The sequence below is a fragment of the Gopherus flavomarginatus genome, chromosome 16, assembly GCF_025201925.1.
Source record: "Gopherus flavomarginatus isolate rGopFla2 chromosome 16, rGopFla2.mat.asm, whole genome shotgun sequence".
Taxonomy (NCBI): Eukaryota; Metazoa; Chordata; order Testudines; family Testudinidae; genus Gopherus; species Gopherus flavomarginatus.
This window is the reverse complement of record NC_066632.1, coordinates 501,851-528,288: the sequence shown is the minus strand read 5'-3', so window position 1 is coordinate 528,288 and position 26,438 is coordinate 501,851. Positions and strand designations below refer to the sequence as shown.

At 52.9% G+C, this 26,438-nt stretch overlaps 1 protein-coding gene across 1 annotated transcript; it reads left to right on the top strand.

Annotated features, from left to right (window-relative positions):
• The first annotated feature begins 4,276 nt into the window (after positions 1-4,276).
• Positions 4,277-26,124, top strand: LOC127035210 (uncharacterized). Its single transcript, XM_050924830.1, has 2 exons — positions 4,277-5,026; positions 25,417-26,124. Exons 1-2 carry the CDS (start codon positions 4,316-4,318, stop codon positions 25,846-25,848), a joined length of 1,143 nt encoding a protein of 380 aa, XP_050780787.1. The 5' UTR covers positions 4,277-4,315; the 3' UTR covers positions 25,849-26,124.
• The last annotated feature ends 314 nt before the right edge of the window (positions 26,125-26,438 follow it).

Here is a 26,438-nt window from a genome sequence, read left to right as displayed (position 1 = left end):
TCTGTGTGTCATATGCCCTGCATTTCTGACTACTAATGGAAATTCTCCTCTTGCTCAGAGGGTAAGGGCCTGAACTTTTGGATCAGGCAGGTCTGAGCTGCATCCTCACCTTTGCTATGAGTGGCCATGGAGCCCGCAGCAGAGATGTCTGAAGCAGCCACAGAGCTTACAATCATTCGATGTATAAAGTCTGCATCTCCGCCCTGACTCCCTGGGCTGTGGCACATCTCCAGCATAACAACACACACAGTTCAGACCAGAAACCCAGGGGCAAGTGACCCGGCTGGAGCAGACGACGGCTCCTGCTCAGCCCCTGGAGAGAGCATCAGGGAAGAAAGACATTCTGGCTGGGCTTCTGAAATCCTATTAAAATCCAGCAGGTGTTGAGTACCTCACGCCCAGGGCCGGCTCTAGCCATTTCGCCGCCCCAAGCACGGCGGCACTCTGCGGGGGGCGCTCTGCCGCTCGCTGGTCCTGTGGCTCCGGTGGACCTCCCGCAGGCTTGCCTGCGGTTGCTCCACCGGAGCCACGGGACGAGCAGACTCTCCGCAGGAACGCCTGCGGGAGGTCCACTGGAGCCGCCCGCCGCCCTCCTGGCAACCGGCAGAACGCCCCCTGTGGCATGCTGCCCCAAGTACGCGCTTGGTGCACTGGGGTCTGGAGCCGGCCCTGCTCACTCCCTTAGTGTGTGTGTGTGTATGTGAGAGAGAGAGAGAGAGAGGAGCAGAGAGAATTTGGTGTGGGAACATGAGTGTGCATTCGCACATGCACATACACACACACTATGCAGTCATTTACTGCCTTGACAGCCAATACACTAATTCCTCCTTATCTCCTGGGCCTGTGCCCCCGTAAATCCACCCTGATCCCTGAAAGCACAGACATCTCATCCTTGCTCGGAACCTGTTTCGCTGGTCGAATGAGTAATAAACAGCCTGGAATGACTCATCTTCCTTCCCATCAGGCAATTAATGCTGGATCTGCAGATAATGAGCTACTGGGGTTGTCACTCTCTCAGGAGCAGCAGAGGCAAGATGCAAATGAAGAATGCTCCATACCTTCACCTTAAAACTCAGACACCCCCCAAGTCCCAGAGGATTTATTAAAATGGGGTTTAATTAAATGATGGTGGGGGAACAGGAGGAACGAATGGACAGATGCAGGCAGAGAGACTATAGAGGTGCACACTGCTTGTCAGCATGGAGCTTGCCTTCCCTATGCGACTGGATATTTCACTGCTCCCATCACACTCCTGTCTCAGCACCTTGGAAACAGTCACGTATTTATCCTGGCAACACCCTGGCCAGCAGACCCACAGCACAGAAGTTTTCTTAAAAGTCATATGTGAGGATGACTAGAGCTCTGGAGGAATTCTGGGGAAGGGAGTGGTGTCTAGTGGCTAGAGCAAGGGGGCTGGGAGTCAGGACTTCTGAGTTCTATCCCAAGCTGTGAGAGGGGTCTAGTAAGGGCGGGCTCCTGGGTTCTATTGCCAGGTAGGGAAAGATTCATCTAGAGGTGAAGACCCCACAGAGACCAGAACCTTGAAAAAGGTGACAGCATTGTCCAGTCCCGTGGAGATGGCCCTGAGCTTGATTCCACAATCCTCTTGTCCCCCTCCTGCCCAGCCTGGGTGTTTTCTCATCTCTTTATTTCTGCAGGAGGCTCTGTGGTGTCCCAATGACAGCGACTACACCAGTCTGAGACCTGCCTTTCCAGCAAGCTGAGCCCCTTGTCTGAAGGGAGTCCAAGAACTGCTTGTGCAATGTGTTAGTCTTTCATCAAAGGTAACATGGTGAACTATTCTAATAGATGCTCATTATTAATAGAAGCCTTCTAGGAACGTGAGATCATCTCTGACTGCTTTATGAATGATTAATGATAGGCTGTCTTTCAGCATAAAGGCTTTGGATGAGAGAGAGAAAGAGAGAGAGAGAGACGTATTTTATTCATTGTATTTTGCGGCTGCTGTTAGTATTGACTGAGGAATAAGATGACTGACATGGGAAAAAGTCACTAGGGAAAGAAAAGAGACAGACAGACAGACAGGGCGGGAAGGCTGCAAAGCAGACAAGAGCTGTACGTCAGAAGAGTTCTCTCTCTCTCTCCCACACTCCAGCCCCTCTGCTAATGATGCTGCTAATTCTAGTTTTGCAGGTTTTCAGGTGTTAGCAGACTGCTTTTGCAGTTTATGCCTCCAGGAGACTCTGGGAGCTTAGATGCAATCCCCACATGTGAGAAACCCACTGTCCAAAACACCTGCCCTGACCGAACAGGCAACTTGCTCACCACAGATGTAACAGCTGTAAATATTTAAGATGAAATGATTAGCACTGGCCCTGGCCGGTGTGACGAACTGAGAATGTTCTTAATGTTTGCTCTGAATACTGTGTTGGTGCCTCAGTGTCCCCTATGCAGTCCTTAATATCTAGGTGGTGGGATAAGGGTGTGTGGTTGCTGCAGAGCAAAGGGCCAGTGCACCTAAATGCCTGGCACTCTGTCTCCTAGCAACTGATGGCCTGGGCCCCTCCTCTGCAAAGGTGCCAGCTGAAGGTGTTGGAGACAAAGGGATCAGGTGACCTCCTGGCCCGGGAAAGGGGCTGAGCAGAGAGGAGGGGCTGGGGGGGTTGTGAGTCTGGAGCTGGCTGGGGTCAAGGGTGGAGGGCAGACCTGGGGGTCTGGCTCACTGACCCCCAGAATGGACCCGGCCGAGGGGTCCGGTTCTCTGTACCTACAAGCTCTGTTTTAGACCCTGTTCCTGTCATTGAATAAACCTCTGTGTTACTGGCTGGCTAAGAGTCACGTCTGACTGCAAAGTGGGGGTGCAGGACCCTGTGGCTTCCCCAGGACCCCGCTGGGGTGGACTCGCTGTGGGAAGCGCACGGAGGGGCAGAGGATGCTGAATGCTCCAAGGAGAGACCCAGGAGGTGAAGACGTGTGAGCTTCTTGCCCTGAACAAGTCTGCTCCAAGGGAGAGGAGGCTCCCCAAAGTCCTGACTGGCTTGGTGGGGAGCAGTTCCGGAGCATCGCCCGGGGACTCCGTGACAACTGGTGGCAGCGGCGGGATGTACTGCACCCCGTGAATGGCGCTGCTTGCAGTAAGTGACTGGGGAGCAGTAAAACAAAGGAGGGATAATGAGGACCAGGCGTGCTGAAGGCTCAGAGAGGGACGGTTTCAGGGGGCAGTTAACCTCTGGGAGTGTGTGACCAGCGAGAAGGACTGTTGGAGTAACAGGGTCCCCCTGAGGACTGCAGCGAGCAGTCTCAGGGGCGGAGGAGCTTGCCGCTCGACCCTGGGAGAGAGAAGGATTTTTGCAGTAGCAGGGTTCCCCGGGGGATTGCAGGAGCAGTCCCAGGGGCGGAGGAGTCTGCAGCTCGACCCTGGCAAAGAGGTGGTGATCACGAGAAGGGCTGGCACACCAGGGGTTCTTCCTGGAAACCATGGAGGAGCCAAGAGCACACAGGCCTGTGAGTCCAGAGCCACTTGGGAACGGTGAAGTGATGGCCTATCACCATCTCCTTGAGAAGGACATTGTGATCCTGTGCACAAAGAGAGGGTTACGCATGGGGAAATTCATCAAGGCACAGTTAATCGTGCAGTTGGAGGAGAAGGACCGCTCTGAGGAGCAGATTCCTGGCCCAGATGGGGCTTCAAGAGGATCTGAGAGCAGCTGGAGCATCAGCCAGGCATCCGGGAGTCTGGTCCCCAATCAGACGAGGATCTTCACAATTGGGTTCCCTATCAGGAGATTGGAGACGGATGGGATGAGAGCAGAGCCTGAGAGAGCGAGAGGACCATGAGAGAGAGCAAGAGCCAGAGGAAAAGCTGCAGGAGAAGCAGCAGCAGCGTGGACTTGTGATGGTGGATCAGAGAGACATAGGGGGCTGCCCAGGGGTTAGTGGGGAAACACGCCTGCAGGGGCGAGACCCTGGGACAGAGAGAACTGTGGTGGTGCAGCCCCAGATGCTGAGGGACTGTAGGACCTGGGTGAAGTTCCCTGGGGTGAAGCCCCTCGCCCTGCCTATGGCCCTGATCCCTGTGCAGACCCAGGAGGGGTCAGGCTGGCTGGTCGTTGGGGTTCTCCAGGATATCGGCTGGGAGGCCCTGTTGGGGGGTGACTGTCTCCCCATGGGACAGGATCCAGGCCCCGCTCCTGTAACGGCCGAGGGTTTGAATTCTAATCCAGGGAACCAATTGGCTAGGATGGAAATGGTCAGTGAAAATGCAAATGACCTGGCTGGCAGGGGGGAGGGGCTGCAGGACTCAGGACACCTGCCTACCTGTAACCAGCCCCCTGGGGCTGAGTGGGAGGGAGAGATGCTCCCCGCCCCCCTGCACACCGGAGAGGGGGCTCACGCTGGCTCTGATGCTGTGACCAGAGCAGAGAGCTCGCTGCCTGACCCCACTGGGACAGCAAGGGCAGTGCTGAGCACGGGGGGAGCTGAGACCCCAGCTGAGTGCAGGGACACCCAGGCAGGGCAGGTCAGCTGCCAAACAGGTTTGCCTGGTCCAGACGTGCTGCTGGGAAGTGATTACACAGCAGGGAGGGAGCTACCAGGGACAGGGCTCAGGGGGGCTGTGACCCCAGGCCCAGCCAGCGAAAGGGAGCAGGTCCCACTCCCTGCCCCAGCCGCTGAATCCCAGACCGAGCTGCAGAGGGATCCCTCCTTGGAGAAGCTGAGGGAACTTGCTGGCCACAGCGCTGAAAACCTCCTTGGGGAAGGCTGCAGGGACAGAGTCCTGCAGGAGAAGGGATTCCTGTACCAGGAATGGGCTCCCCAAGGGGAAGTAGAACTGGGGGGAATCGGGAGGCAGCTGGTGGTACCCCAGGAATCCACAGGGTTCTTCCCGTTCGAGCTGCTGGATGGGAGGAGAGTGAGGGGACCCCTGAACCTGAAGAGGGAGGATTGGATGAAGAAGGGGGAAGACCCCCGGGGGGATCTCTTCCCTGAGGTGGGAGACAATCTCCCCATCAGGTGTTCCCCATTCAGAGTCACTGGGAAAGCAGCCCAGAACCTGGAGAGAGAGGTCAGGAACATGCTGGCTTTAGATGGGATCCAGCCGTTTTACAGCCCATGGGCCTCACCCGTGGGGCTGATCCCCAAGGGAGACAGGATGATCTGGTTTTATGGGGGCTATCAGAAGCTTAAAGCCATCACAGTGTCCGATGCCGACCCCATGCCTAGGCCTGGGGAGATTCTAGACAAGCAGAGGGGGATGGAGAACGTGGCCCTGGCAGACACTGATAACATGTGCATCTTTAGCCAGACCTGGGAGGAACAGGTGTCCCAGGTGAAGAGGGGGCTGGGCTGCCTCAAGGAGGTGGGACTGACGGTAAAAGCTGGAAAGTGTAAGGTGGGGACGGCAGAGGTGTTCTGTCTGGGCCACAAGGTGGGGAGCGGTGGCCCCAGCCCAGAGCTGGCCAAGGCCAAGATCGGAGCTCTTAACCAAGGGAGCCCAAATCGCAGACCAGGGTGCTGGGAAAAGACCTCGTCCCAGTTTGAACCCCAGGGGTACTGGGGTGGCAAAAGGGTACAGGCCGCATAAAACTTCCCACATGCGGCCTGCGAGTGCCATCAAGCACACCCGACCTAAGGGAGGGCGTGAGACTGGACTGTCCTGGTGTAACTCACACCAAGGAATGGGAGAGATGCTGGGGCATCCATGGGAAAGTTGGTGGGTTCGAACTTCCCCAGGTCACTGGCTGAAGTGACCTCACTCAGTTCGGTCTCGAAGGGGGGAGAGATGTGACGAACTGGGAAAGTTCTTAATGTTTTCTCTGAGTACTGTGTTGGTGCCTCAGTGTCCCCATGGCAGTTCTTAAGTATCTGGCAGAGCAAAGGGCCAGTGCACCTAAATGCCTGGAACTCTGTCTCTTAGCAACTGATGGCCTGGGCCCCTCCTCTGCAAAGGTGCCAGCGGAAGGTGTTGGAGACAAAGGGATCAGGTGACCTCCTGGCCTGGGAAAGGGGCTGAGCAGAGAGGAGGGGCTGGGGGGGTTGTGAGTCTGGAGCTGGCTGGGGTCAAGGGTGGAGGGCAGACCTGGGGGTCTGGCTCACTGACCCCCAGAATGGACCCGGCCGAGGGGTCCGGTTCTCTGTACCTACAAGCTCTGTTTTAGACCCTGTTCCTGTCATTGAATAAACCTCTGTTTTACTGGCTGGCTAAGAGTCACGTCTGACTGCAAAGTGGGGGTGCAGGACCCGGTGGCTTCCCTAGGACCCTGCTGGGGTGGACTCGCTGTGGGAAGCGCACGGAGGGGCAGAGGATGCTGAATGCTCCAAGGAGAGACCCAGGAGGTGAAGACGTGTGAGCTTCTTGCCCTGAACAAGTCTGCTCCAAGGGAGAGGAGGCTCCCCAGAGTCCTGACTGGCTTGGTGGGGAGCAGTTCCGGAGCATCGCCCGGGGACTCTGTGACAGGGGGCAAGAATTATAGCTCAGGAATGGGTGTGCCAGCTCCTGAATGTGAAGCTGAGAGAAATCCCAGATGAGAGATGACTGATTGCAACAGGGACTGCAATCTGCCAACATGCACAGCCTCACCTTACAATCTGAACCCTGGCCAGGATACCTGGGGCACCGAAATTTTCTTTTAACATCACATGTACAGATGACTAGTGGAGGGTACTGGGGTCTGGTGGGCTAGAGCAGGGAGGGCTGGGAGTCAGGACTCCTGGGTTCTATCCCCAGCTAGGGGGAGGGGTTAATGGGAAATTCCCAGCTCTTGAAGGAGAGTGGAGTCTCATGGTTAGCGCAGGAGGAGGCTAAGAGTCAGGACGCTGGATTCTATTTCCAGCTCTACTAGCAATTCACTGTGTGACTTTCGGTGAATTTCTGTGCTCTAGTTTTCCTGTCTGTAAAATGGAGACAACATTGGCCTCGTTCACAGTAGTGAAATGCTAATACTCATGCACCAGTGCAGGGCTTTGAGGCTTGCAGGGCTCGCCCATTGCTTGGTTTATTCCACAGCCTGGGGTCACTCTGAGGCCTATGGAAATCTGACCCAAAATATTTATGTTGGGGAGGGTTGCTTGAACATTCACAGTGGAGGTGGGCTTGGGTTGGTTTGTTTTTTTTTTTTTGTTTCTCCAAATTGGCTGCTGGAATCAGAGCAGAGTTTACAATTTCTGTTACAACTCTTTTAGAAGCAACAACAGTCAAAAAATAACATTCTATTTCACTCCCGAGTCCTAGGCAATGAACCAGGGTGGATGAATGAGGAGTCAGAGAGTGCCAAAGATCAAGTCATCATAATAACATCAAATCTGGGCTACTCCAGAGGGATCCACATCCAAAGACAGAGGCACAGAGAAAACGTGACGAAGGCCGGCTCAGAAGGGATAAGAAGCAAGCCGCAGAAAATGGACTGGAATCAACAACGACTGTCAAGCACAATTACCTTGGAGAAGGGCAGATGGGACTGCGCAGACCAGTAAGAGCTAGATATGAATGACCAGGGACTACAGTGGGTCACTGGGGATTAGAAGACAAAAGATGGTAATAAAACCTAGAAAGGGAAGGAAGAAAGAAAATGTATTAAAGAGAGAAGGAGGAGGAATTAGAAATATGTCTGGCTGGTGAGTCTTGCTTGGGGTCTCCAGATCTGGGGTCTGTAAGGAATTCTGTGCCAGGTCAGACTGGCAGGAACCTTGGCAGGGAGGTGCCTTCCTCTGCAGCATGGGGTTTGCCGAACTACTGCTCTCATCTGGGCGTTTCTCACCTGACCTAATCAATTCCTTGCCAGTGGAAGAGGCTCGGGCACTGGGGTCACCTTGGTCCCTCCTGTTCTCTACCTGTGGCTCACAACCATTTAGTCTCCTGAGGACTGAAATATTTTGATTGAACTCCAGTCAGTGGGCTGAATCTAGGGCCTGTGTCAAAGCCTGTGATATGCAGGAGGTCAGGCGACAGAACAGTCTTAAACTCTGCAAAACCTACGAAACTTGGAAGGAAGAAGCTGAGCTAAAGCCCAGAGAAAGAGGCACTGTGAGACACAAGTCTGCCTGTCCAGCCATGCCACGGTCGCTGAGAGATCATCGGAGGTATCCCTTACAGACGCTGCCCTTCACTCCTCTGGGACTTCGGGGGCTGCCTCACTGCACCGCATGGGTGAGTTTCACCCACTGGGAGAGAGCACAGTTCCCTGCTTGGAACAGTCTCTCTTCTGCTCTCTGCAACTCAGTTCTCCATTGGTGAATTGGGGACAATAATCCTTTCTGTGTCTGTCTTGTTGATTTATACTGTAAGCAGGGACCCTCCTACTCTCTGTCCCTGCAGTGCCCAGCACAACTGGGTCCTGATCTCAGTCAGCACCCGTGCAGCACCTGGACCAAGGCAGGTCCAAGCCTGGTGCTTCTGGGGGCTACTGTGATGCAGATGATAATGCTCGGAATGGAGACTAGCATCCAGCCAGGCCAGGATGCTGCAGAGAAGAAAAATCCGAGAGAGGCCAGTGTAATAGGGCTGGTTTCAGCACTTCAGCCTGCTAGGAGAGAGAGAGCAAGTGCTGCTCTTATCTCTCAGTTCCCCAAAAGGATGTAAATTGGAGGCCATTGTGCTCCTTTCAGCCACAACTGAGGGTAAAAGAATGTTCTAAAAGGGACACAAAAGGAAAGAGACTGCATTGAAGTGATTCCTGCGCCTCGATTAAGATTTTGAAGCAGGCTCTGGAGCTGACAAGGATCTTTGCAGAGGCCAAATGGGATCATTTGAAGAAGTGAGAAATTGGAAATAAGCCGATGATTCTGTTATATGACATTAGCGCAGACGCAACCGTACAGACAGCAAAGCAACTAGAGACCTTATCAATCCCCCACAACTCCCTCCGTGCCTGGCAAAGTAAACCACTTGCTGTATTCCAAAGGGAAAACATCCAAAACAGACCTTGCAGCCTCCAGATGCTGGAAAATAATTTGGGGGGAAAGTGTTGTACAGACTCCTTGAGACGGAGCTGTATAAAGAATGAATGACACAGACAGCACCATGTATACTGCATGAGAGATGAGACTGCAGAGTTGTTTGGGTGAAGAATAAATGCGTAGGAGGGCAGGAGTGTGTGATACTGAGGATGTGCTGCCAGAGAGTGAGATTTCACATGCTGGCTGATCAAACCCTGCCAGCAGAGATGCAGGGGTCTGGAGTAATACAGATCAGGGCTCTCCTTTCAGATCTGTTCGGAAAACTCTAAGGCAGAGTGATAACTAGCCAAAGCTTGGGAGAATCCCTGTGGAGCTTGCTCACAGCTGGATTTGCCTCGGTCTCCAAGCTTTCGTCTTTCTTTAAGTTCAGCAATTCCATGGCTAGTGTTAGGTTGAGCGCATGGCTCTGTAAGGCTGGGTGATGGTGCAGCACAGTCCTTGGAAATATGTCACAGTAGCACATCCGGGCCCCAGCTGAGAGAAAGGCCCCTGGGTGCTGCACAGACAGGGAGAGCATCCTGGCTCCAAAGAGCTGAGAGTCGACATAGCCAACAGAAGGATCATTACCCCCATTTTACAGATGGGGAAGTGAAGGCTGGTAAGAGGAAGTGACTCCCCCAAGGCTACACATTAAGTTGGAGTCAGGGACTGAACGCAGAGTCTTCTCTCCCTGCTTTAGCCACAAGGCCACCCTTCCTCTCCATGCCGCTAACTAGCTAGCGCAGGCTGGCGCAGCTCTTCAGTGATGCCTGTTAAACAGTTCATTGGTCTCAGTTCCACTGCGAGGGAAGGGGCATCCCAGCACAAACCAGCCCCTGCTATGCAGCCCCAGCAGAGAGGCCCAGGGCTGCCTGGTCAGTCCAGACTGACTCCCCTGTCACTTCAAGTGGGGTGGGGATGCTGTGCATGTCTGCTGCTCTCTATGCTGACAGAGCCGGCTCCAGGCACCAACGAAGGAAGCGGGAATTGGAGCGGCCAATAGAAAAGGGCGGCACATCCATCTGTGATTGGGGCGGCACGTCCAGATCTTCAGCGGCAATTCGGCGGCGGGTCCTTCACTCCCCTTCTTCTTCGGCAGCACTTCGGTGGCAGCTCAATTGGGTTTTACTTTTTCTTTTCTTTTTTTTTCTTTGCTGCTTGGGGTGGCAAAAAAGCTGGAGCCAGCCCTGATGCTGAGACTAACTCCAGGCTTGTGTTTTCTAGTGCTGCTGGCATGGGACCTTTCACCAATATTAAAACCCATCCTGAATTACTGGGAGCCTCTCCTCCCACTTTAATAGCCTTTTCCTCAGTCAGGCCCTGATCTCCACAAGGGAGTGGGTGGGAGAAAGGGGGAAAACATGCATCTACTGTATTTTGCTGAAAGAGATTCCTGGTCTCTTGCAAGGTTTGCAAAAGAGCTCGCAAATGAGACCAGATGGTTTTGTAAGCATGAAAGGGAATGAGAGCAGGCAGCAGGAGTCCCAGAAAACACCTTTCAGTGCCAGGAAGATGCTCAAGAGCTGGGGAGGAGAGGAATAAAAAGGAAACTCATTAATTCTATGCAGCTAAATTATAGCAAACCTGATCTGCTCCGCTACATTGTCTGTCATTATCCCTTGTTTAATAAGTTCCATGGAGGAGGTGAACATTGCCTGGCCCTAGAGTTCAGGTAATTCATAAATTTCCCCCCAAAATACCTGAGCTGTTTTCTTCAAATTAAGGTTTCCCCTAAGGAGCACAACATGGCTCTAGCTTTGCTGATTTACAGCTGCTGGAGATGGATAAAAATGCTTCTTTGATGCCAAGTACTCCCGCTAGGAATCCTTGTAATTGGGGTAATTTTGTTCTCTGTGCACCAAGGGCTCTCTTTCTTGGCTGGGAGCTTGCGTATTTCCTGACTGCTGTATTTCGCCCCTTCGCTCTGAATGGATGCTTGCAACGCACTGGAATGGTGCAAAGGCAACAGGCAATGCCCCATTCTTCTCACTGGTACAGTGGCACCAAACCGAGAGAGAGTCTCTCACTGCACCGAGTGCTGCTCAGACCTGTCCCTGCTCAAAGAGTTCACAAGCTAGACAGACACAGGGTGGGGGAAAGGGATCTTTATTCTCTAATTAGGGGTGTTCCGGTAGCGACTGGGAGCCACACTCATGGACCAGGAATTCGCTGGGCCAGGCACTGTACAGATCAAAGTGACAGCCCCTGCCCCGAAGAGCTCACATTTAGGGAGGTGAAGTGCCCACGGTCACCTGCAGCAGAGGCTGGACTAGAGCGTCAGTCTTCTGCCATGCAGCCCTTTGCCCTATTCACTGGGCCACATTTCCTCTGCTAATGGCAGGATGGCCTCTGAAGGTGAGCTATTCAGCAGGCCTCTTTGCACATTCATATTTGCACACCTGCTACATTGCATATCCGAAAGGCTGTCACGTGCCTGAGCACTCAGAGGTGTGTGGTAGGCACACAAGCAGCTGCCAAGAGCCCACCACCCCCAGTGCTCGGCTCTCTGAACGCACAGTTTAGCTCCTCACCCTCAAAGCTTTCCGTGCACTTCTCTCTAGCAGCAGCCAGAGGAACTGGCTTACCCTGCACAACCAGCGGCTACGTCCCACCAGGGCAATGGAACCATCAGCCACCAGAGCGAGACTCCTGTGCGCAGCGCTTTTGCCCAGCTGGAATGCACTCCCAGGTGAAACAAGACTGGCCCCAAAGCTCAGGGACTTTTCATATCAAAATGTGAAACCTCTTTTCGTGGGCCAGGCTTCCTGCCATTCAAATATATAGGTAAGAAAAACCCACCTGGACCATGGCGAGTGGAGGGTAAGACAGAGCATGTCAGTGAGTTTGTCTTACCATGTATATGGAGCTGAACACGCAATATAAATGGTAGCTAGACAGTCACAAACCACCCCACTTCTTGCTCCAAGTGGCAGGCACAAGACTTCTTCACACTTGCCTTCTCCAGCATAAACACAGAGCAGTGTGGACTTATCTAAAAAAAATCCCCCAACACAAAACCCTTCCAAAACAAAGGCTCCACTAAACATCTTAGGGGGAGGATAAGAGATAGAACAAACCTCATGTGACAGATGTTACGATGCTGAATGCACAACTGGAAGGCACTCAGAGTCATTACAGTGATTAAGATAACGTAAGAATCTATACACAATAGAATAGTACTGGGCAGACTCAGTTCAGCAGGTAGATAAATAGATTGATTAGATGATGAATGCGTATGGAGTCAGTAGATCGACAGTGACAGTAATGTAGAAGCTGGATTCTGCAGATAGATGTGTGACAGATATTGCAACCCCATGCAGTACCACTGGGGGCCATTGTAGTCAATTTACGAATGGTTGATGCATGATTATGTTCTACTCCTTGGAGGAGGTTTATCACAGCTCATATAAGACCTAAAAACAGTAAGGGGCGATTAAGGTGAATCACGGAGACTGCGCAGCTCGGGAGTGGTACCAGTGCCTGGAGTGGTTTGCATAAACTGGTTTAAGTGGGTTTTCCAGGGACAAAGAAAGGGCTTGTGGTGTCAAAGAATGAGCTGGAATTGATGCAGAGGCTCCTTTCTGATCCAGCAAACAGACAGGCCCTTCTGTTCAAGGGGGCCCCTAATACTTGCAGAAGGGTTGAAAAGGCTTTGGTCTACCTGGGCCCCATAAGACAGATGGGCGACTGCTGGTGTGTTTAGTGTGTGTTTGAATCTGTTTATTGTTTTTATATGTTTCCTCTGTGATGCTTTTGCCTTAAGAATAAAGGTGCTTGTTTAGAAGGAGCAGGGTGGATACTGGTAACTGCTGACAATGCATTGTTCATAGTCCTGCGAGAGAAGGCAAAGCACTGGCCTGCAAGCAGACTGGCTTGCTGGGGATATCACAGTGTAAGGCAGGGAGCTGTGCAGACTTTAAAACCCCCAAGTCAGAAGGGAGCGAGACAAAGGTCCCTGCCCAGAGACAGGTGACAGCTGGAGACCTGATTGGGATCTCCAGAGGGGACCACGAAGGGATGGTGGATACAGGTGCATTTATCCTGAAGCTGTGACGAGATAGTTATGACTTTTTGCACATGCAAAGTGTCTGTGCCTCTGTGTTTGCTGACACAATTAGATTGTTCAATAATCCCATTCCTGAGGCTGAAAATTTGCTCCGTGACTTTGCCTAAAAGGCACAAAATCACAGCCTTTCCCTTTGAGAAGTGAGAGGGGCCAAGTGGAGTAACAAAAGAAAACACAATCCTGAGTTCACAGGGATGCTGCTTTGGCCTGCACAGCCCTGAATCCAGAGCCCACATCCTGCCTTTATCTAAAACTCTCATTCTGCATGGACAGCGCACTCCCTGGAAGGGATAATAGCCCCACCGGTCATTAATATGGAAATGTATTCCTGCTCCATGGCAGCGAGATGCTCGTGCAGATTGGAAGCAGCTTGCTGAGATTTGCCTCTGAATGTGTGGACATTAAAGGCTCCCATTACAATGTGGATGATTTCTTCCCTTTTGATGAATAGCCTGCCATAAATAGACTTTGATTAATTACGGCTGCACGTGTTGGGCTGGAAATGCATCATATCATTTGCAGCTCAGATTGGGATAATGGTCGTCATTTGCCTTTGAGTGCCGCTCAGCAGGAAGGGGGCTCAGACTCTGCACCGGAAGCCAGGTGGCTGCTTCAAAGTTTTTGCTGCCAACTCCTCATTCCCTCACAGCTTCGTGACAAAGGACACGGCCTCTTTGTTGCAGACTCTCTCTCTGAGCTAATTGCCTGCTATTTCCTCTGGCTGGTCGTTCCAGATCATCTATCGTGTGGAACAGCCAGTGTGAACCAGAGAGGGACCATGCATCCTAATGGGAATAGAGAGGATTCTGAGAATGAAACTTGGAGAGGTTTGGGGAGTGGGGAAAATCTGGAATTATCACCTCCTACAATACACTTCCCTGGGGCAGATCCTTGCTTGGTGTAAATGGGACCAGCTCCTTTACTCTCACTGGGGCTCAAAGTTGGTCTAGTGGTTAGGGCCCTAACCAAAGATGCAAGAAACCAATGTTCTGTTCCCTGCTCTACCATAAATTCCTAGGCCAAGTCATTTGGCCTCTCTGTGCCTCACTTCCCCATCTGGGGGTCAATACTCCAACCCTGCCTTGCAGGGAAGTTGTGAGGCTAACTCCATTAAAGATTGTGATGTGCTTAGATACTGCATGACAAAAGCTGTGTAGGTACAACAGATAGACACTGCAGTGGCCTTAATTCATCAAGAGAGCTGAACCGTGGCTAGAGCAGGTTGGGAAATGACTTTTCCCCCCCTTCTATAAAATTTCAACAAAAACATTTTGTTTTCATTGTAATTTTCCTTTGAACATTTTTGACTTTTCATAAAAAAACCAAAAAGTTTCCATTTTTGGGTAGCATTCAACAATCATCTACAAAAGTGGACATTTTTCAAAACGTTGTTATGTTGAAATAAAGAAAAATCATTTGCATGGAAATTTTCTGAGCAGGTCTCATCCTAAGCCCTCCTGGGAAGTCTCCCATCCAAGTATGCACCAAACTGACTGCGCTTAGTTTGGGAGAACTAGCCAGAGCACAGCATTAGGTGACAACTGTAGACTACCCCCAAGACTCCTCATCCCTGGGGATGCAGGAAATGTAGATGTTTGCTGCAGGTCAGGACAGTGTCTGGACCGAGGGTGAACCCTTGTCCCCGCTGCCATCTCTGCTCCCCCATCCCCATCCTTGTCACAGAGAATGGCGGCCAAATGCGGTGGTGAGGCACAATACCACAGCTGCCCTTTGGTTGACAAGCTTCATCTGCAGCCACTCAAGATCCCTCATGCTCTTCCTCAAAACTAGGAGCCTCCCACCTTGGAGGGATAAAAGGTGCCAGGGATGGTGCAAGCAACTAGAGCAAATTGGTGACTTGCAGTGAAAAGACTCCTTGCCAATTCCTCCCCTGCTCTCCACTTCCCCCTTGAACTCGAGGGCAGGGTCTGGATGTGAGGGGGGAGCCTTCTGTGCAGAACCTCCCCCTCCCCTTTTCTAACAGCAGGAAGGAGTCACGGCCATTGACACCATGGAAGTTGCTATGGAAACCACTGGGCCTGTCAGGACTTTGGGGAAGGACGAAGCCTTGGGCTGGGCAGAGTTAAATCAGTCTATGTAGCAGCTGGAGGTGTCTCCCAGGCAGCACAGGTAGACAGACACGCACTAGCTCTGCTCCAGCTGGTGTGTTAAAAACAGCCGTGTATCCAGCTAGCCAAGCACGAACTCGCCCGGGTGCATCCCTGCGTGGCCAGCCTGAGCGGCTGCCCGTGCTGCTGTGGGCCACATGGCTGTTTTTCACATGCTAACTCGAGCGGCGCTAGTGCATGTCCATCTACCCACCCTGGGAAGCCCTTCCAAGCGTCTGCGTAGGCATAGTCTAAGCGTGGCTGGAACTGGGTTATGTGGCTCTTGTGACAAAGTTCCTCCTCTACCGTGGTGGGTCCTGCGCTTACTGGCGGATTTGCTCACCTCACACATTCACTCTGTGGGTTGGGAAACAGCCCAGAGACCTTCCTCTCTGGTAGAAGCCACAGTCCAGGTCAATTCCTCCTGTGTCTGATCAGGAGTTGGGAGGTTTGGGGGGAACCCAGGCCCACCCTCTACTCCGGGTTCCAGCCCAGGGCCCTGTGGATTGCAGCTGTCTAGAGTGCCTCCGGGAAAAGTTACACAACAGCTACAACTCCCTGGGCTACTTCCCTATGGCCTCCTCCCAACACCTTCTTTGTCCTCACCACAGGACCTTCCTCCTGATGTCTGATAATGCTTGTACTCCGTAGTCCTCCAGCCATACACCTACTCACTCTCAGCTTCTTGCACACCTCTTGGTCCCAGTTCCTCGCTTGCATACACGTCCTCTCCTCTGGCTCCCCCTGGCCTGACTGGAGTGAGCCCTTTTATAGCATCAGAGGGGCCTTAATTAGAGTCAGGTGCTTAACAGCCTCACCTGACTCTTAGCAGGTTAACTGGAGACAGGTGTTCTCATTAGCCTGGAGCAGCCCTTGCTCTGGTCACTCATGGAACAGACATCTGCTTATGCAGTGGCCAGTATATCTTCCTTCTACTACTCTGCTGTTCCCAACTGGCCTGGGTCTATCACACTCTCCATGAGGGTTTACACTGGCGCGTAACCGAATCAATTCAGTTTCGCACATGCGCTGGCCAGCCCCAGTGCTAGCCCCCAGCTCTCTGCTGCCCTGACCCACACGCAAGCTGCCAGAAGGGGAGAGCTGGGCCCCTTTCCTGCTGATCAGATGGTTCGAAGGTGCTTGCCATCTGTGTAGCCTCTGCCTTGTGCTCAGGCTGGGATGGCAGCTTCCTCACCTGCTGGGTTTATTTATTCATTGTTTGTTTCCTCAGCTGAAATGCTCATTGGCTGATTCCACAGGGTTTGCATTTAGTGTATTAATAGACGCCTGTGCCCTTGGGTGACTGCTGAGATGCTAGCACAGGAAACTGCTGACGGTACCAGACCAGGTTCACTTCCCAGCAGGTCAGCTGTGGGCAGGGCACCTGTCCCTGGGTGTTTGGGGAGGAGAGGGAATATATGCAGGGATATGATAGGTATAAAACCCTTTAATGACTTGGTGGGGGAATGCAGTGTTTCGATGATTAATCTATGAGGCGAGGCTAAGGCAGGAAGGTGATGCGGGTTGGGGCTGAGAGGCGTCAGCTGAACGGGCAGAGAAGTTCTAGCATTGGGTTAGTAGAGGGGCTGCAGGTCGGGACTGAGGGGCACTGGGTCAGGGAGCCCAGGCTGTGAGCCAGACTGAGGGAAATCAGCTGGGAGGGGACACCAAGGCTGGACCAGCAAGACGTATTGAATGGCAGAGCACATGGTGTGTGTAAAGTGTATCCAGTACCGGCCTTCGGTATACCAGGCTCAAGTTGGTGTTGCTAACTGAGTTCCACACTTTCACAAGCACTAAAATTCACTTAGACTTTTTTTCAAGAATGTAAGAACAGCCATACTGGAGCAGACCAATGGTCCATCTAGCCCAGCATCCTGTCTTCTGACAATGGCCAGTGCCAGGGGCTTCAGAGGGAATGAACAGAACAGGGCAATTACTGAGTGACCCATCCCCTGTCACCCATTCCCAGCTTCTGGCAAACAGAGGCTAGGGACACCCTCTCTGCCCATCCTCGCTAATAGCCACTGATGGACCATGGACTTACCTAGTTCTGTTTTGAACCCTGTTATAGTCTTGGCCTTCACAACATCCTCTGGCAACGAGTTCCACAGGCTGACTGTGTGTTGTGTGAAAAAACACTTCCTTCTGTTTGTTTTAAAACCTGCTGCCCATTAATTTCATTGGGTAACCCTTAGTTCTTGTGTTGTATTAAGGAGTAAATAACATTTCCTCATTCGCTTTCTCCACAACAGTCAAGATTTTATATACTTCTATCATATCCCCTCTTAATCATCTCTTTTCCAAGCTGAAAAGTCCCAGTCTTTTTAATCTCTCCTCATACGGAAGCTGTTCCAGACCCTAATCATTTTTCTTGCCCTTCTCTGTACCTTTTGCAATTCTAATATCTCTTTTTTTGAGATGGGGTGACCAGACGTACGCAGTATTCAAGATGTGGGCATCCCATGGATTTATATAGAGGCAATATGATATTTTCTGTCTTATTATCTATCCCTTTGCTAATGGTTCCCAACATCCTGTTACCTTTTTTTGACTGCTGCTGCATTTTTAAAGGGGACTGAGGAAGTGAAAAGGCGAATGAACAGGACAAAGGCATGTATCAGAGACACCAGGAGGGCAAGTGAGCAGAGGGTCTTGTACAGAAGCAGGCTCATTTATCTTCCAGGAATTGCTGACCTGAGAGAATGCAACGTCGTGTTGTTTTCTGGGGCCTCACATTTCTATAAAGCATCTCACAGAAACTTCCTGCTCTTTGTCTCATGTACACATAGGGTAGCCACTGACATCCCCAAAATCCTGGATGAGAACGGTGTGGGCCCGCCACATCTGCATGACTCACTCACATAGTCACGCTGGCAAGGGCAGAGTGGCATGCTCTTCAAAATGGCATCCTCCCTCCCAGGTGTTGTGATACCGGACATACCACATCCTGTTTTATCATCTGCACCGGACAGGGGATGAACCTGGAAAAAACAGACCAGACAAATGGCCTGCCTATGCACAGAACCTGCTGCCCACTGTATATATATGCAGAGGGACCAGTGCAAAGGCCAGGGCTGATGCAGAACTTCATTATGTCTAGGCCTCGGGCTGGGACTCTGTACAGGGTCACAACCTCCAAACCCTAGCACGCAACTCAACAAGCCGCGGATGTCTCGCAGAACCACAGACTTTAAGGCCAGAAGGGACGTTTCACCCAATGATTTCTGCATCAGGACCTGATTTTCTGGCTTAGCTAGAGCATACCTCTCAGAAAGAGACAACCACTCTCCTTCCACAGGCACCAAGTGATGGAGAATCCACCACTACCCTTGGTAAGTTGCGCCCATGGGTAGTGATCCTCCTGTAACAAAAATGCCCCTTAGTTACAGTCTAGATTCAGCTTCTAACCATTGAATCTTGTTCTGCCTTTGTTTTCTAGAGCAGTGTTTCCCATGGGGGTCATGGAAGGCAAACAGGGGTGTCACGGAGGTGTTGTACGCACCGCTGGTGAGCCTCCTTGAGCCCCCTCGGGGATTAGTTCTGCCAATCTGATGTCCCTTCCTGCGGGTACTTACTCCATCACTCTCTTGGGACTCAGCGGCTCCCTCTTCGTGGCTTGGCCCCCCGCCCAGGTCACTGTAGTTTTCCCCTTCTGGGACGGGGGTGAGGGGCTATGTACCAAAGTCTCACTGCACCAACAGTATCAGGCAGTCTTCCAATTCACTGCCCCTCAATGGTGCCATGTCCCCAGGGGCTGGTAGGAGGACCCAGACCCACCCTCTCCTCCAGGTTCCAGTCCAGGGACCCTACAACTAGCAGCTGAGATCTGCACAGTCCTACACCTTGCTGCTGGTTTCCCTGGTCTGCTTCCTACCTTGCTTCTGTCAGGCTCCTTCTCCACCCTTCTCTGGGTACGCCATGCCCTGCCCTCTGGGCCAAGCTGCCTTCTCTCTCTAGCCTCAGGGAGAGTGACTGTAGCCTCCTCCCTGCAGCTCCTTTCTGCCTTCAGCTGCCTGGCTCTGTACAATCCCCACATGTTCCTGTCCAGGTGAACATCATCTTTTAATTAGTTCTCATTGCTCCTCCTCTAGGTGCAGCCTCGGGGGCTAACTGGCCCATCTGTCCACCTTTACCCGTTTAGAGGCCGGTGTGGGGTGAACGCCCAACGCAGGGGTTGCAAGACATTGAACATGTATTACAGTCTAAAGCAAAGATCCCTTGCCCTCCACACACCTTCCCCTTCAAGTACCCTCTGTCAGCCACTCACAACACACACACAAATAAATGATATTGGCTTATCGTTACTATCAGCATCACATTTCTTACTCTGACTTTTATAGCCAATCTAAGGGGATCCTGATCCGAAAAAGTAGAGAAACGCTGAGCTGGAGCACATCTTTTAGAAAGAGACAGGACGTGATTTGGAATCCACCAAATCCCTTGGTAAATTGTTCCAGTGAATAACAGCCTCACTGGGTAAAAAACCCTGCTTCTTATTTGTTGTTTGTCTTGCTTCTGTCTCCAGCCATTGGCTCCCGTTCCACCTGTGCCAGATTCAAAGATCTCATAGGAGAATGGCCAGGCATGGAGCTTATACACAACTGCCAGAACAGATCTGTGTCTAAAATCCTGTTTCCCTTTACATTCATTACCCAGCAGAACTCTTCATTAGCTACAAGGCAGGCAAGGCCTCTCATGCCAGCCTAGAGTGCTTCCCCCATTCCTGAGTTCTGCAAGGTCTCCATGAGGATGCAACGGTACAAAGCACAGATTCCCGTCTCCCACAGGCAAGCAAAGCTACAATCCACTCTGAAGGGAAGGATCCTTCCCAGTACGCTTTCATTGCCACAGACTTTGAATTATTTGTTTGAAGGCAGCAGGTTTAATGGGCCAATTGAAAACCATAAAAAGAGGCACTAATTGGCGAAGTGAAAGGTAAAACAGCCAGAGTTCTGATGATGGAGGTTCCACATCACCCATCACTCTTATCAATTGACAGGGGCTGACAGTCAGGTATAATATGCAGAGTGAGCGGTGATTAACCACTAGAATCAGTACTTTGGAAATGATAAATAAATAAAAAACAGCTCGCCAGGCAAATCTGCGGGAAGCTGGAAAACTTTATGACTTATTTATCTGCAATGAACCAGGCATGACTCGTTCTCTGCCTCCTGGCATGTGGGGAGGAAGGGAACTCACACAGCGCTCTGCCTGGCTGCCATTATGAATCGGCTGCTGCTGGGTAACCCGCATAGATCAAAGCTTGGGAGTCCCAGGCATTATACCACAGCATCTCAGCCAGTCAGCAGCAGAGCCAGGAGGAGAGCCCAGGAGGCCTGACTCTTAGGCCAGTGTCTTAAGCACAAAAATCCCCCACTTCGTCACAAGCACAAGACAACCCTCCTTGCAAGGAGCATGTCGTGTTTTAACAGCAAGGCAATGGTTTTAATATTAGTTTCTAATCCAGTGCTTTGTTCTGTCATGAAAAGAACGTTGCTCCTGGAGCCTGGCCTGGATCTCAGCCACTTACGGAACTGTCGCAGCAGCCAAGCAGTACTAATCTAAAGTAACTTTTCTATAATTAGCCAACACAAGTTGCAATCCAGACCTCAGTCCTTCTCAGCACCTGCCTTGCTCCATGCTGCTGAGAGCCAGGAGAAATCCTTCTTGGCAGAATGCTGTTTGGATGCGGGGCTGCATTTGTAAACGTGCTTTGGGCAATGTCATGGCAAGAGTATCTGCATCTGCCCAGTCACTGGTGGGGATCACAGCTCCAGCTTCAGGGGCAGGAGGGAATTGCCCAACTGGCCAGGTGCATTATGGGTTTTTTTTGGCTTTCCTCTGCAGCATCAGGTGGGCTACTGGGCTGTACTAACGCATCCTGCCAGCTCCCTTCTTTCTAACCCACATGGGGCAACGCTCCAGCCCCTAAAATCTCCTCCTCTGTAAGTTACACGGGGAGGGCTCTGTAAGAAACCTGGGTCACCCTGAGCACTTTTTGGCTCTCTCTTTGCTGCATACAGGGGCTATTCAGACCTTCACAGCAACAGAAGGGCCAAAGCCCAGATACTTCTGCTCCAATAGCACTATCCCCACCACATGCACTAAAGCAGAATCTCCACTGGCTATCAGCACTACAGAGCCTATGTCACACAGCAAAGAAGTTCCTATCCCATCCAGCAGAGGGCACTGGTGACACACATAAATCAGCGAGCTCCTTACTGTGTTAAGGAAATTAAATGGAACAGAACTGCAGTTAAATGCCAACTCTATCACCTTCCATCCTCTCACTTTTCCTGTGGCCTGGAGACACCTGGCCAGTGGGCCAGGCACCAGAGACAGCACGAGCATTAAAGATGTGAGTATCCGGCTGTTCTGCTTCCTTGCCTGCATCCCTGGAGCATGGACGGGGAAGCGGACACAAGACAAATCCTCGTGCCTGGAAGTAGAAATACACGAGGGGCAAATGGCTGAGACTCAAACTCCTGTGTCAGGGAGCGAAAAGCTGCTACTCAAAATCCATCTAAAAGCTAAATTGGCAGGTCCAATGGCCTCGTCTACCTAAAGCAACGGTCCCCAAGTGCAGCCTCTTGAAGCTGCCCCAGAGCTCTTTATTAGGCCTGACAACCGGCTCTGCCTGCCCCCCATCTCTGGATGATGACAAGGGGACAGACTGGTGGAGCGGAGAGGGCCCATACTCAGATGGAGAGAAATTCAGCAGAATCCCTGGCACCGCATCTTGTTTAAACATTCTCCAAGCCTGAGACCTTTCACAGCAATGGTGACCTAAATACCAGCCTGCCCCGGCAACATGAATAAAGCATGTTCACCCATCTATTACAGAGGAACCGACAGGCATGGATGGCTGAGCCTCCCCTGCTCAGGTGGTCTCCCCTAGCGCTGCCACACAGCCCGTTCCGGACCACTGGCTGGGCTCAGAGCCAGGGGACGTCCGTGGGAATACTCCTTTAACAGCGTTTTTAAGACCAAGTCTATTTCCCTGCTCAGGCATCCTGACATGTGAGAGCTCGCCCTGCAGTTCCCTCCAACGTACCTGTGCACTAATACTTTGCTACTGCAGCCATGTGGCTAGAGACTGCAGAAGGAGGGCAGCCCATGCGCGGGCCTGGGGAAGTCATAATCACTTAGCATTTACTGTGACACTGAAACCTGCCTCTCCACCTTTACATCAAGCAGAGGAAAAGCTTAACTCCCTTGATACCGGGCTTCCAACACACTTGCTGACTGCCAGAGCCCCAGCAATGTCTCAGGGAACGACAATGGGACACTGGGCACCAGAACCGCAGGTGCTACCTATCTGGGCATCCCTGGGACATGGGGCAGCACAATGGGCATGTTTTACACAGAGGCAGCAGGGAACCTCAGGCTGCTGTTTGTATACATGGACGACACTGTCAGGATGAGAACAAGAGGGGGTTCACTTATGGGTGGGGCAGGCTCGAGGGGCAACGACTCCTGAGCCCTACTTCTGGCTCTGACACTGCTTTGCAGCGTGTGACCTTGGATGAGTCACTTCAACATTCCATATCTTTGCTTCTCCATCTGTAAAATGAGAATAATAAATGTTGCCTGTTTCCTGGGGAGGGAGGGGGGGTCTGTAAGGCTCGGTGAAGTCTGAGACACTCAGACGTAAGAGTCTCCAAAAGGACAATGATGATGATTACAGGTTGTGACGAACTGGAAAAGTTCTTAATGTTTTCTCTGAGTACTGTGTTGGTGCCTCAGTGTCCCCATGGCAGTTCTTAAGTATCTGGCAGAGCAAAGGGCCAGTGCACCTAAATGCCTGACACTCTGTCTCCTAGCAACTGATGGCCTGGGCCCCTCCTCTGCAAAGGTGCCAGCTGAAGGTGTTGGAGACAAAGGGATCAGGTGACCTCCTGGCCCGGGAAAGGGGCTGAGCAGAGAGGAGGGGCTGAGGGGGTTGTTAGTCTGGAGCTGGCTGGGGTCAAGGGTGGAGGGCAGACCTGGGGGGTCTGGCTCACTGCCCCCCAGAATGGACCCGGCTGAGGGGTCCGGTTCGCTGTATCTACAAGCTCTGTTTTAGACCCTGTTCCTGTCATCGAATAAGCCTCTGTTTTACTGGCTGGCTAAGAGTCACGTCTGACTGCAAAGTGGGGGGCAGGACCCTGTGGCTTCCCCAGGACCCCGCTGGGGCGGACTCGCTGTGGGAAGTGCACGGAGGGGCAGAGGATGCTGAATGCTCCAAGGAGAGACCCAGGAGGTGAAGACGTGTGAGCTTCTTGCCCTGAACAAGTCTGCTCCAAGGGAGAGGAGGCTCCCCAAAGTCCTGCCTGGCTTGGTGGGGAGCAGTTCCAGAGCATCGCCCGGGGACTCCGTGACAACTGGTGGCAGCGGCGGGACGTACTGCACCCCGTGAATGGCGCTGCTTGCAGTAAGTGACTGGGGAGCAGTAAAACAAAGGAGGGATAATGAGGACCAGGCGTGCTGAAGGCTCAGAGAGGGAGGGTTTCAGGGGGCAGTTAACCTCTGGCAGTGTGTGACCAGCGAGAAGGACTGTTGGAGTAACAGGGTCCCCCTGAGGACTGCAGCGAGCAGTCTCAGAGGTGGAGGAGCTTGCCGCTCGACCCTGGGAGAGAGAAGGATTTTTGCAGTAGCAGGGTTCCCCTGGGGATGGCAGGAGCAGTCCCAGGGGCGGAGGAGTCTGCAGCTCGACCCTGGCAAAGAGGTGGTGATCACGAGAAGGGCTGGCACACCAGGGGTTCTTCCTGGAAACCATGGAGGAGCCAAGAGCACACAGGCCTGTGAGTCCAGAGCCACTTGGGAACGGTGAAGTGATGGCCTATCACCATCTCCTTGAGAAGGACATTGTGATCCTGTGCACAAAGAGAGGGTTACGCATGAGGAAATTCACCAAGGCACAGTTAATCATGCAGTTGGAGTAGAATCACCGCTCTGAGGAGCAGATTCCTGGCCCAGATGGGGCTACAAGAGGATCTGAGAGCAGCTGGAGCATCAGCCAGGCATCCCCGGGAGTCTGGTCCCCAGTCAGACGAGGGTCTTCACGATTGGGTTCCCCATCAGGAGATTGGAGATGGATGGGATGGGAGCAGAGCCCGAGAGAGCGAGAGGACCATGAGAGAGAGCAAGAGCCCGAGGAAAAGCTGCAGGAGAAGCAGCAGCAGCGTGGACTGGTGATGGTGGAGCAGAGACATAGGGGGCTGCCCAGGGGTCAGTGGGGAAACACGCCTGCGGGGGCGAGGCCCTGGCACAGGGAGAACTGTGGTGGTGCAGCCCCAGATGCTGAGGGACTGTGGGACCTGGGTGAAGTTCCCTGGGGTGAAGCCCCTCACCCTGCCTATGGCCCAGATCCCTGTGCAGACCCAGAAGGGGTCCGGCTGGCTGGTAGTTGGGGTTCTCCAGGATATCGGCTGGGAGGCCCTGTTGGGGGGTGACTGTCTCCACTTGGGACAGGATCCAGGCCCCGCTCCTGTAACGGCCGAGGGTTTGAATTCTAATCCAGGGAACCAATTGGCTAGGATGGAAATGGTCAGTGAAAATGCAAATAATCTGGCTGGCAGGGGGGAGGGGCTGCTGGGCTCAGGACACCTGCCTACCTGTAACCAGCCCCCTGGGGCTGAGTGGGAGGGAGAGATGCTCCCCGCCCCCCTGCACACCGGAGAGGGGGCTCACGCTGGCTCTGATGCTGTGACCAGAGCAGAGAGCTCGCTGCCTGTCCCCACTGGGACAGCAAGGGCAGTGCTGAGCACGGGGGGAGCTGAGACCCCAGCTGAGTGCAGGGACACCCAGGCAGGGCAGGTCAGCTGCCAAACAGGTTTGCCTGGTCCAGACGTGCTGCTGGGAAGTGATTACACAGCAGGGAGGGAGCTACCAGGGACAGGGCTCAGGGAGGCTGTGACCCCAGGCCCAGCCAGCGAGAGGGAGCAGATCCCACTCCCTGCCCCAGCTGCTGAATCCCAGACCGAGCTGCAGAAGGATCCCTCCTTGGAGAAGCTGAGAGAACTTGCTGGCCACAGCACTGCAAACCTCCTTGGGGAAGGCTGCAGGGACAGAGTCCTGCAGGAGAAGGGATTCCTGTACCGGGAATGGGCTCCCCAAGGAGAAGTAGAACTGGGGGGAATCGGGAGGCAGCTGGTGGTGCCCCAGGAATCCACAGGGTTCTTCCCTTTCGAGCTGCTGGATGGGAGGAGAGTGAGGGGACCCCTGGACCCGGAAAGGAAGGATTGGGAGGAGAAGGGGGAAGACCCCCTGGGGGATCTCTTCCCTGAGGTGGGAGACAATCTCCCCATCAGGTGTTCCCCATTCAGAGTCACTGGGAAAGCAGCCCAGAACCTGGAGAGAGAGGTCAGGAACATGCTGGCTTTAGATGGGATCCAGCCATTTTACAGCCCATGGGCCTCACCCGTGGGGCTGATCCCCAAGGGAGACAGGAAGATCTGGTTTTATGGGGGCTATCAGAAGCTTAAAGCCATCACAGTGTCCGATGCCGACCCCGTGCCTAGGCCTGGGGAGATTCTAGACAAGCTGAGAGGGATGGAGAACTTGGTCCTGGCAGACACTGATAACATGTGCATCTTTAGCCAGACCTGGGAGGAACAGGTGTCCCAGGTGAAGAGGGGGCTGGGCTGCCTCAAGGAGGTGGGACTGACGGTAAAAGCTGGAAAGTGTAAGGGGGGACGGCAGAGGTGTTGTGTCTGGGCCACAAAGTGGGAAGCGGCTGCCCAAGCCCAGAGCTGGCAAAGGCCAAGATGGGGGCTCTTAACCAAGAGAGCCTGAATTGCAGCCCAAAGTGCTGGGAGAAGACCCCGTCCCAGTTTGAACCCCAGGGGTATTGGGGTAGCAAAAGGGTTCAAGCCGCATAAACCTTCCCACATGCGGCCTGCGAGTGCCATCAAGCACACCCGACCTAAGGGAGGGCGTGAGACTGGACTGTCCTGGTGTAACTCACACCGAGGAATGGGAGAGATGCTGGGGCATCCATGGGAACATTGGTGGGTTCGAACTTCCCCAGGTCACTGGCTGGAGTGACCTGGCTCAGTTCGGTCTCAAAGGGGGGAGAGATGTGACGAACTAGAAATGTTCTTAATGTTTTCTCTGAGTACTGTGTTGGTGCCTCAGTGTCCCCATGGCAGTTCTTAAGTATCTGGCAGAGCAAAGGGCCAGTGCACCTAAATGCCTGACACTCTGTCTCTTAGCAACTGATGGCCTGGGCCCCTCCTCTGCAAAGGTGCCAGCTGAAGGTGTTGGAGACAAAGGGATCAGGTGACCTCCTGGCCCCGGAAAGGGGCTGAGCAGAGAGGAGGGGCTGGGGGGGTTGTTAGTCTGGAGCTGGCTGGGGTCAAGGGTGGAGGGCAGACCTGGGGGTC